The sequence below is a fragment of the Morone saxatilis genome, unplaced genomic scaffold, assembly GCF_004916995.1.
Source record: "Morone saxatilis isolate NCDOM2014 unplaced genomic scaffold, NCSU_SB_2.0 Contig7, whole genome shotgun sequence".
Taxonomy (NCBI): domain Eukaryota; kingdom Metazoa; phylum Chordata; class Actinopteri; family Moronidae; genus Morone; species Morone saxatilis.
This window is the reverse complement of record NW_023340246.1, coordinates 8,576,984-8,588,355: the sequence shown is the minus strand read 5'-3', so window position 1 is coordinate 8,588,355 and position 11,372 is coordinate 8,576,984. Positions and strand designations below refer to the sequence as shown.

The window sequence follows — 11,372 nt, the reverse complement described above, 5'->3', positions numbered from 1 at the left end:
CAGCTGGAAGTCAGAGGTTACTTATCATATCTTTGGACAGAGAGATGGTTCAGGAAAAGTACCTGGAGTGGTGAGTAGGATTATGCAGACCCCTTGCAGAGAACAGTGCTCCTTTGCTTTTTACTGATTTTGGGGACCCTTTAAAAAACACTTCCCAGAATGCAAAGTAGTCACTACTATCAGACATGTGATATGTGACTGCTTGTGAATTGCATTGTTATTGTCATAACATTGCATTGCAAGCAGTTCTAAAAATACACGTGACGCAGAAGATATCATTTGCACTTCATTTATTTGTATCACATCACTCTGACATATATAAAACATACACAGATTAGAGAAGAAGGTGGTAAATTGAGATTAGTGACAGTGATACAAAATGTAACACAACATATTTTGTGGAGTACATTAATGCATTAAAAATCCATGTTCAACCTTATATTTTAAACATGACAAATTACCTGTTTTAACAAACAGAATAGCATATACGTTTAGCTGACTTCCACAAGAAGCATAGTAAAACTTAGCCCTGGCTCTGGTCACTCATATACACATGTATATATCCACAAGATGTGGTTTCACTGAAGTGCAAAATATGACTTTTTTTGCACATACATCACAGACACAAGGCTTTAAAAAAAAAAAAGTGTATTACCTTACACTTACATTCAAGCAGAGGCAGTTTAGCATCCTCTGACACAGTACTCACTAGGCTATTGAGGAGATAAGGAGTGTATTGAGCATATGAACAAAGAGGGGCGAATAAAAAAAGCCAGACTGATGGTGGTGGGAGGATCAGCAGGGTAGAAGTTAAGACTCCTGCAGTGCTTGCTTTCACAGATGCAGATTGATGAGAGACGGGGACAAAAAGCCAAAGGTTACCGCTGGTTACAGCTCCCCTGCAACCGTTCTCCTCAGACAAGAGGATTTTCAAAAAAGTTCCTGTAGCAATCTGACAACTAAGACACCGGAGATACATTTGTTTCTGATTTGTCACAAACAAACTATCCTGCTGTTTTTCTTTCTCACAGATGTTAAATTGGTTAATAAAATCCAAATTAAAAACACAAGTGTCAGGGTGATAAGCTTTTCAGTGGAATAACTTGAAGGCCAGAGAATACCAACCCAAACCAGCCAGGGGAGCTTTCACACACAGGTAAGAATGCGGCAGCTCACACTGCAACCTGAACTTACAGCTGCCGCATATAAATAGGCTGATGTAGGCAGACGGAAAGAAAACAACAGAGAAACTGCTAACGCCCATCTGCTCAAAAGCAGCCCTGATACTTTCTGTTTCTCTCTGTCTTACTTAAAAGGCTGCAGCTGGTAGCGAAGCACACCATGCAAATTCACAACATTTACATGATGGCCTGGACTTTCTCTCTGCGGCTGTACGTTAAGCAAGTTAACTTGATATGTTCACCTCCCTTAAAGTCCTTTCTCTCTCACCAGTGATGTATTCACATGGAAGCGTAGACACTTTGATTGTACTATGTGAGATATCTTTTTTCTATAGACCTTGAACAATCTAACATTTGAATATAATGTAATCAACACTGCAGTTCTGAGTCTGTCTGCTGGGGGTGCCAAACCAGACCCCGGCTCAGAATGACCCAGAATCCTCTCGGCTGTCTCCACAGATGTTAGTTTCCAATGCTCATTGTGCTCATGTCTTGTTTCCCTTGCACCATTTGGAATCCCAGAGTAAAACAAGCCAAATACGTAACAGGGAAGGATGCTTAACTGCCACAGATCGGAGCTGTGACATCAAGCAACAGTTTTGAAGATTTAAATAAATTAAAAGTTTTGTCCACAACCCACAGGGTTAACAGTCTGTTCATGAGGTCAGATGAAGCAGAAGAACTTCTTCCAGCTACACCTGGAGAAAGCTTTCGTACGCCTGTCAGAAAACCTTCTCTTCTTGGACTTGCGGGCTTTGTTTTTAATGGCGGCGAAGATGGCTGCGTCAAACGCCTCCTTCAAGTTCTTTTGCGTGAGTGACGAACACTCTATGTAGTCTGCAGCCCTGATCTTCTCGGCCATGCTCCGGGCCCGGGAGCTCAGAATTGGCTTGACATTAGATCTATCCAGGTTGATGAGGACATTCACATCCAGTAAGAGGTCCGACTGAGTTCCAACAAGGACGATGGGTGCGGACGGGTTATGAGCCCTGATCTCTGAAACCCACTTCTTGGTGATGTTGTGAAACGAGGTTGGGTTGACCATGCTGAAGCACAGGAGAAAGACGTCCGTGTGGGCATAGGACAGAGCCCTGAATTCATCAAACTCTTCCTGAACGGAACAAAAGTACAGAAAGCACAGGTTAGTGTCAATCATATCAAATATGTACAGACATGATACAGAAGAAAGTAAAAGAGGCTGACTCATTTAAGCAACAGGAAAAGATCATCCATTAACATTCAGGGTGAAAACTTGTAACTGAGTCACATATTGGATGTTGCAATGATGTGGCAGTTTCAGCTTCATAGTTCATCAATCATACATTATAAAATCAGTATATTATATTAAGGATGGGGATTTGATGTCATTTTTTTAATGCATCAGTTAAATTGAGACAATTAACTCAACATGAGTTCATTTGGGACAACAAATTAAATACTAAAAAACAAACAAAGAAACAAACTAATAGTCTTACCTGTCCAGCAGTGTCCAGAAGCTGAACTTTGACCGGAGATCCTTCTACTTGGACCTGGCCTGTTGGAAATCAATAACAGGAATCAGTCAGTATCAATTCAGAAATTGATTTAAAACATTCCACACATGAAATGTACACACACATAGCACACAACATGCATGCATATATTAAAACGGCTACATAGGCTACAAGTTAAGCTCTTTCAAATTGTATCAGTCAGTAAACACACTAAAATTAGATTAGCATATTCAGACATATATAGCAATGAATTGTACGGCATATGAACTTAAATCAAACTATATAACCTCCCTACTAAAGCAAACCAAACACGGAGTGACTGTGTTATTATTATATTAATTAAAAGTCATCTCAGAAGAATGATGGAAAGAGTAATAATAAAAGTTCATGATCTCTTACCGGAGAAGACGTCAAACCCAGTCTGCTGGTATTCTGTTGGGTATCCATTGGAGGTGTAGCTGACAATCATGCTGGTTTTCCCGACGGCTCCGTCTCCGACCAGCATACAGCTGATCACACCGGGCTCCAGCTCATCCTCCCGGGTCAGCCCGCAAGCGGAAGGGACTCGGGACTCGTGGTAAAAGTAATCCATGTGAGGTGGCATGTCGAGCAGCGCATTCAACTTTTAAACGCAGACTCTCCTCCTGTCGGCTCTGTGGTGGGACTATACTGTGTCAGCTGAGCGCTCTGTGTCTCACATAGCGCCACGGCTGCCTGTCCTGTTCTGACTGACGGGAGACATGTGTGGGGAGGGATGTTTGTAGGGCCAGTTGGTTAGACAGGTTGTGATTTGCATAGACACTCCCACCGAGAAGAGAAAGAAACAGAGGATAGATAGATAGATAGATATATAATAATTTATAATTTATATATTTTCATATATAAATATATGAAAAAATGTGTACATTCTTTCTGTTTTTAAAATGAAAATTATATAGGCTACATTTTGCGCAGCAATATGTTGAATGTGCAAAAGTTCACAGTATGATGTAGAAGGTAAATGTAAGACAATGAGATAAAGTCATTGTTTAATAAAGCTTAACGACTATTGATTAGGGAAGTAATTGGGGGAATAAAGGCCTATACATAGCCTTTACAGTAAACAGAATAACATTATAGTGCACTAAAACAATACTGAGTGAAAAAAGCATTGTCACACACCTAACAGGAGTTTTTGTTTTGTTTTGTTTTCAAACGTCTCGAAACCAATCACTCCAATCTCGGACCATTGGTTTGGATCAACCGCGCCCCCCAGTGCCAAAAGCAAGAACTACAACCAATATGATCACATGATTGTATGTGTCACCTGATTCTCCGGGTCCACCCTGTGTTGTGAAGTCAGAAGCTAAGCTAGCTGTTATGACAGCACGAATGATTGAAACTGAATATATCCTTATGCTTTCTGCAGCGTGACTTATTATATTCTACTCATTGCTCCTCGGTTCAGACGCATGCGTAGAGAGGAAGTACGCTTGCGTGCCCTTAACGGGTGGGAGTCGTGATAGCCAGCTAGCTGTGTAGCCATGTCGTCTTAGGGCTGTTTCTTCGCCATTCTTTTCTTCTGTACAGAATTGCTTTACAGGTAGTGAAACAAGGTACAGTCAACCATGGCTTCAATCCTCGACGAGTACGAGGACTCGCAAAACACCAGGCAAAGTGCGCAGCAGCACAGCCGCTTGTCAACCGCCAACATCGGGATAACACATTCAGGTGGGTCGCCCTCCTCTCCGGGTGTGCTCCGTCCGCGGGGATATTAACAGCGTTATTATTGCTATTAAGGAATGTTAAAGCACGCACTTAAAAACACTGAAGTCACTTTGTTGGCTCAAGGCTTTCTCTGACATTACGTTGTGCTTGTATTGCGGCAGGCTTTGTTAATGTGAGACTTGAGGAAGAGAGGCCGATATTCAACAAGCAGAGGATCGATTTTACTCCGCCTGAGAAGATAAACCATCTTTCAGTCTGCAACAATCAGCTGTGCATGAGTCTGGGAAAGGACACCCTGCTGAGGCAAGTGGCACTGTCAGAAGCATTTGAAACACCGTTAATGGTCACCAGGGTTTGTATGGTTTTGATTGGATTAACTTGAGTTAATGGCTGCTCTTCACGATGATTAGTACTCCTCTATTACTAGCTGTGATTGTTTATTGGTGCCTCTAAAAGAGTTGTTAATGCAGCTCTTTTAGAAGCTGCTTGCTTGGTATCAGGGGATGCTGGTACTAATGTTTCATTTTCTGTTCCATGCAGGATTGACTTGGCCAAGCCAGATCAGCCGAATCAGATTGAATTAGGAAGAAAGGATGAAAGTAAAGTGCACAGACTGTTCCTGGACCCCACTGGTGAGAAAACACAATGCTTATTCACATTGTCCTTTAAAACATCGCTCATAGGCAGCTAATTTACATAGATGGTTTTGATGTGACTTCTGACTGCAAATTTGCTTCAGGCTTTTTAAAATGTATACCGGTTGCATTCATTAACCAGAGGAATGAATATAATGGATTTTCTGTAGTAACTCATGAGGTACAACATAGGACTATTGGCAGCCACAAACGAATGCCTAGCATGGCTGTCTCAGCAACTTTTGAAGCCCTCAAATCAACAAATCATCTATAAATAATTTATAAGATCCCTGTATCAGTGTCATGGTTATGACTTATTAACAGCAGCAGCTATATCCTCCTCCATATTTTCCCCCCGCAGGCTCCCATCTGCTGATCAGCCTGAGCACCAGCGAGTGTTTGTACCTCAACAGGAACACGCAGAAGGTGCGCAGTCTGTCCCGCTGGAGAGGCCACCTCATTGAGAGCGTAGGCTGGAACAAGCTGCTGGGCAATGAGACCAACACAGGACCCATCCTGGTTGGCACAAGTCAAGGCATCATCTTTGAGGCTGAGATCTCTGCAACTGAGGGCAGCCTGTTCAACACCAATCCGGATCAGTACTTCAGACAGGTCAGACCATGCGTGGTTATGCGTTATGTATTACAGGTTTTATTCCTGTTGCATGGCGTGCTAATAAACAATGACGTATTCTCTTCCTGACACAGGTCCACTCCCTCGAGGAAGATGGGAGGCCTGCTCCAGTCTGCTGCCTCGAAGTGGAGCGTGGCCTGGAGAACAAGTACTTCATCATCGCCACCACCCGCAAACGCCTGTTCCAGTTTGTGGGTAAGGTGGCCGAGGGGTCAGAGCAGCAAGGCTTCAGCTCCATTTTCAGCCAGAACCAGGACCTGCTGCCCAGTTTCCAGGAGTTCCCAGCGAATATGGGCTACAGCGAGATCACCTTCTACACCTCGAAGCTTCGCACTTCCCCTAAAGCGTTCGCCTGGATGATGGGTAATGGAGTTCTTTATGGTCAGCTGGACTATGTCAGGCCTGATTCCCTGCTGAGTGATGTGCAGGTAAATGTCTGTGTTTGTGTGAGAATATTTTTCTCAATAATGTTAACTTCTACCCACATTCACCTTTGCGCTCTTTAACTTTATGTTTTACATACATTTGTCTCTTATTTCCTCCGTCACATTAAAACAGGTATGGGAGTACACCCCTGACATTGACCTCAGTGACAACAAGCCTATCTCCATTGTGCTGACACAGTTCCACTTCCTTATGCTGCTCCATGACCGAGTTAAGGCCATCTGCACTCTGAATGGACAGGTGGTGTATGAGGATGTGTTCCCAGATAAATTTGGCACCCTTAAGAAGATGATCAAGGACCCATTTGGTGGGTTGGTGTGGATCTACACTGAGCGGGCAGTTTTCCGGTACCACGTCCAGCGCGAGGCAAGGGACGTCTGGCAGATGTACATGAGCATGAATAAATTTGATCTAGCCAAGGAGTACTGCCGCGACCGGCCTGAATGCATGGACATGGTGCTGGCCAAGGAGGCTGAACACTGCTTCCAGAACAAACGATACCTTGAGAGTGCCAAGTGCTATGCGCTGACACAGAATTACTTTGAAGAGATAGCGCTCAAGTTTATTGAAGCCAAACAAGAGGAAGCCCTAAAGGAGTTCTTACTGAAGAAACTGCATAATCTGAAGCAGAGTGAGAGAACGCAGATCACCTTGCTGGTCACCTGGCTGGCCGAGCTCTACCTGAACCGGCTCGGCCAGCTGGAAAGTGATGGTAACAGCATCATCTTCCAGGAGACCCGCGACGAGTTTCGCCAGTTCCTCAGCAACTCCAAGCACAAGGAGTGCCTGTTCAACAACCGCAGCACCATCTACGACCTGCTGGCCAGCCACGGCAACGTGGAAGACATGGTTTACTTCTCAGTTGTCATGCAGGACTACGAGAGAGTGATATCCCACTACTGCCAGCATGACGAGTACAGCGCTGCTCTGGACGTGCTCTCCAAGCACTGTGATCAGAAGCTATTTTACAAGTTCTCCCCCGTCCTCATGCAGCATATTCCCAAAAAAGTGGTAGACGCGTGGATTCAGATGGGCAAGCGGCTGGACCCAAAGAAGCTCATCCCAGCTCTGATGAACTACAGCCAGATGGGCAGCACCCAGCAGATCAGTGAAACCATCCGCTACATGGAGTTCTGTGTGTACGAGCTGACTGTGACAGAGGAGGCCATCCATAACTACCTGCTGTCGCTCTACGCCAAGTATAAGCCGGACTCTCTGCTGTGGTATCTGGAGCAGGCAGGTATGCACGCCTCAGATATCCACTATGACTTGAAGTACGCTCTCAGGCTGTGTGCAGAACACGGCTACCTCCAGGCCTGTGTACTGGTTTACAGGATTATGGAACTGTATGAGGAAGCAGTGGATCTTGCTTTACAAGTAAGTGAACGATGGATTTTGGATAGCATTTATGATGTATAATTATCCAGATTAATTCTGAATTCCTGCAAGTCTTTGACAGAATTTGACAACTAATTTGCAATATTTATGATCCACAGGTAGATGTGGATTTGGCCAAGTCCTGTGCAGACTTGCCTGAGGATGATGAGGAGCTGAGAAAAAAGCTTTGGCTGAAGATCGCCCGGCATGTGGTCCAGGAGGAGAAAGACGTGAAGAAAGCCATGAACTGTCTGTCCAGCTGCAACCTGCTCAAGATTGAAGACATTCTGCCATTCTTCCCAGACTTTGTCACCATTGACCATTTCAAGGTCTGTAGCAAAGTATTTATTTTAAACAGTAAATAAATAAATAATACATTAACGCTACTACTTTGTTTTCCTTCTTATTGACTGTGGAGGTGAACCTGTAGGTAATCTACAATTCTCTATTGATAGGATGGATTAAATTCTGTTCAGTAATGATGTATGTAATGTATCCTCAGTGTATTACTAACATACTAACACAAAATACAGTATATTGCTTCAAATGAATGTACTTCCTCTATTATCCTCTGTTTATTATGGTTTCTCAGGAGGCCATCTGCAACTCCCTGGAGGAGTACAACCAGCACATCGAGGAGCTGAAGCAAGAAATGGAGGAGGCCACTGAGAGCGCTAAACGCATCAGAGAAGACATCCAGGAAATGAGGAACAAATATGGGGTAGTGGATTCCCAAGAAAAGTGCGCTGCTTGTGACTTCCCATTGCTGAACAGGCCCTTCTATCTGTTCCTGTGTGGACACATGTTCCACTATGACTGCCTGTTCCAGGTAACTGCTTCCATACGGCTTACGGTCAACGTGTGCCACCTAAGATGTTCTTTTGTGTTTCAATAATTAGTAACTGTCTTATTAAAAATGATCATGTTTGAAACTAACTTTTAATGATAAGTTCCAAAGAAGCCTAAACAACTTTCATCTAGTAATAATTCCCACGTGTCCCCTTTTTTTCTACCATCTAGGAAGTGACCCCTCACCTGACGGTATATAAGCAGAGTCGCCTGGAGGAGTTGCAGAAAAAGCTGGCTGCAACCACGCAATCTTCCAAGTCACGCCACCGCCCGGTACCCAAGGACGAAGGAGACACTGCCAGCCTGGGAAAGGGCAATGCAGGCACGAGCCGCGAGCAGATCAAATCTGACATTGATGACATCATTGCGTCTGAATGCGTGTACTGCGGCGAACTGATGATCAAGTCCATCGACAAGCCTTTCATTGATCCACAGAAATTTGAGGAGGAGAAATCCAGCTGGCTATGAACGAGGCCTCCTCTTCTCTCAGTGTGAAAAAACATGACGGCCCGCCATCTGTATGTGAATGAAACAGCACCATCCGTAGGACTGACCCATTCAGTGGATACAAACATTCACCTGATTGCCTGTTGGTAGTGCCTACTGCTGAAAACTGTATCAGCTTCCGTTGTTCTCCACACAGTATACTTGTTTTGTTGGCAATATTTGAAATTAATTTAAAGACCTTTGCACTTAATATGGAAGCATTTAGTAAAAGGTGGACAACAATGATACAAGCGAATGTGGCGATGTTAACATATTGCCAGAGCTGTACAGTGCATACAATGTGCCTGAACCTCTGATTATAATGGTAGAAAATGATTCAAAAGCTGGAATCAGATATAACTGCACTATACATCTATTAACAACATTCGGTCATGCACTTGTTTTGTCTATTGGGAAAATTACCTGCACATAAATAATATTTGTGATTTCCTTAACTCAGTTCAACCACTCGACTCTACAGCTCTGTGTTTATGTAACAGTTAATGTAGGGCAGATCATCAAACTGTTATTTCATATATTCACTGTTTTGCAATTCAACTGTTGCACATTAAAGCTTGTCAGAAGTGATGGACTGATTATTCTGGTTGTCTATTATTTATATTTATTATATCTATTTTAACTATCAGCTGTACTGAGAGAAATGAATACTCTTAATCACATTTCTTCGGGAGAGTATCTACAGCTCCCTGGAGAGTGCAAAAAAAATCTATGAAAGAGACCATACTTATGCAGCATAAAAGAAAAAAGAAAGTATGGTTTGATTGTGAGCTGTGGAGATTTGGGGAGATTTGATCCCCACCAGCAGCATGATTGTGTATCACATAAACATGATCACTATAACTGTCAATACATTCATACATAAACACACGTATATATACACTTTTACACTTTCCTGGAGTTCCCTGTCAACACTTAAACATCAGAGACTAATTGTATAATTGCTGTGGATATCCAACTGCCTCACCATACCGAAAACGGAGTTCCCTTCTGGTGACGTAAGACGTAGCTCGGTAATCTTCGCGGTGAGCAGACACTATTAATCGACATCGGAAATTCATCGATATTTTTTTATTACTTGTACATTTACGGACCAAAACAGCACACACGGTAGACATGGGTCCTGCCTTCCTAAAAAAAGAAACCGCTTGGATTTCTTGTCACATTAATGTCCCCGGAGACATCGATGGGCGAGCTTCCCTTTATCTGCAATTGATTAAAACGCCTGCTCCTTGCTGTACCCTCGCCATGGCGTCGTGTCTCTGCTCTCTCAGTAACAGAAAGTGGCCGCCTCTCTGCTGTTGCTGCCGACTCAAAGCTCACAGACTCGGTCGGCGCCTGAAACCGCCATTTTGGAGTCAGAGAACCGAGAGTCGGCAGCAGCGAAGAGAGAGACGAAAAGGGGGACACGGGGCCGAGGTGAGAGACTCCATAGTGGTAGTTATGGCGAAGGAGCAATGGGGGAAGATGGCCGGGAGGGAGAAAGAATTAAAACATGGGGATCATTCGTTCACCAGGCAACCGAGTCCCCGCTCGTGTCCGCAACAAGGGTACGAGAGGCGCGGGCGGAGGGCCTTGCTGTCGCCGCACCGCGACTAGCCTGTTAAAGAACCGCTATTAAACCAATATCATATCTTAATACATTGTTTAGGTAGGGAGGTGGTGGCCTTAAAGAGACAGAGCCGATTTGAATACTTCATATTAATGGTGTGTGTGAGAGGACGTCTGTGTTTGATCTGCTAACGTCTATGTTGAAAAGCGACATTAGACAAGAGATAGCAAGGAGGCAGTCGCCTTGTACCAAAGGGCTGCATGTTCAGAAAACAACGAGCTACCAAAGCCAGTTGTTTTCTTTTAGGGTACTTGAACCAGTAAGCTGTCAGTGTGTGTAAAGCAGCACCTTCCTTGACCCTTTACTATCGTTGATCGGAGGCAATGCTGCTTGTGCTCACACAGCGAGGCAGCTAGCGGTCGTTAGCTGGCGAGCTACAACTCAGTGCTAGCAAACACTGGCTAACGCTAGCTTGGATTTGCTAGCCTGCTAATCATAACATAACGGCGCTGTAGAAAAGGGAGATAAATGGTATTAATAGTATTTAGGATAACGCGGCTGAAAGTTTGTCTTCGTTTTAAAACGGAAGTTGCGAGTCCTGCTTAGTTCTAGTACTTGTCATCCTCCCACACTTGAGGCCGTGAACTTGTCTCAGAAAGTCAAGTGAATATGTAATGAGTAGTAATTACAGAGGACCACGGATTAAAGTCCACAACATACAGTAGTCACTGTCTGAACAATCACATGCACAATCAACAACGACATTATCATCCATACTGCATTGTAATACTTGGCTAAGTTACATTTATAGCTGAATTGGTGAAGTCTGACTGATTTATATTGATATGATATAGATGATCTATTCCAACATTTTAATAAACTGAACTGACTGATATGGAAATAGTATGTTGTGTAATGGTATTGTGTGTTATACAAAGAAGATCCAGCCAGTACATTTCCCTTAATTGAGTATTTACATTATAAAACACAATTAAAT

At 43.6% G+C, this 11,372-nt stretch overlaps 3 protein-coding genes across 3 annotated transcripts in view; 2 read left to right on the top strand and 1 right to left on the bottom strand.

Annotated features, from left to right (window-relative positions):
* Positions 1-285: 285 nt before the first annotated feature.
* Positions 286-3,415, bottom strand: rhov (ras homolog family member V). Its single transcript, XM_035678119.1, has 3 exons — positions 3,074-3,415; positions 2,657-2,715; positions 286-2,292 (listed from the first exon to the last, which is right to left on the bottom strand). Exons 1-3 carry the CDS (start codon positions 3,276-3,278, stop codon positions 1,846-1,848), a joined length of 711 nt encoding a protein of 236 aa, XP_035534012.1. The 5' UTR covers positions 3,279-3,415; the 3' UTR covers positions 286-1,845.
* Positions 3,416-3,963: 548 nt separating this feature from the next.
* On the top strand, positions 3,964-9,393 carry vps18 (VPS18 core subunit of CORVET and HOPS complexes). Its single transcript, XM_035678504.1, has 9 exons — positions 3,964-4,384; positions 4,543-4,684; positions 4,922-5,013; positions 5,378-5,628; positions 5,724-6,077; positions 6,208-7,470; positions 7,590-7,799; positions 8,063-8,299; positions 8,491-9,393. Exons 1-9 carry the CDS (start codon positions 4,282-4,284, stop codon positions 8,785-8,787), a joined length of 2,949 nt encoding a protein of 982 aa, XP_035534397.1. The 5' UTR covers positions 3,964-4,281; the 3' UTR covers positions 8,788-9,393.
* Positions 9,394-10,065: 672 nt separating this feature from the next.
* The window catches only part of ino80 (INO80 complex ATPase subunit), a gene marked incomplete in the record, with an annotated part of 42,127 nt that continues 40,820 nt past the window's right edge, over positions 10,066-11,372 (top strand). The window contains 1 exon segment of the mRNA XM_035678769.1: positions 10,066-10,242.

Coding starts and splice junctions, on each gene's coding strand:
- rhov (XM_035678119.1), bottom strand. CDS start 3,278: ATGCCACCTCACATGGATTACTTTTACCACGAGTCCCGAGTCCCTTCC. Junction 2,716..3,073: donor TGGGTTTGACGTCTTCTCCG/GTAAGAGATCAT, acceptor GATTTCCAACAG/GCCAGGTCCAAGTAGAAGGA. Junction 2,293..2,656: donor TTCTGGACACTGCTGGACAG/GTAAGACTATTA, acceptor TGTTCCGTTCAG/GAAGAGTTTGATGAATTCAG.
- vps18 (XM_035678504.1), top strand. CDS start 4,282: ATGGCTTCAATCCTCGACGAGTACGAGGACTCGCAAAACACCAGGCAA. Junction 4,385..4,542: donor CATCGGGATAACACATTCAG/GTGGGTCGCCCT, acceptor GTATTGCGGCAG/GCTTTGTTAATGTGAGACTT. Junction 7,471..7,589: donor CAGTGGATCTTGCTTTACAA/GTAAGTGAACGA, acceptor TATGATCCACAG/GTAGATGTGGATTTGGCCAA.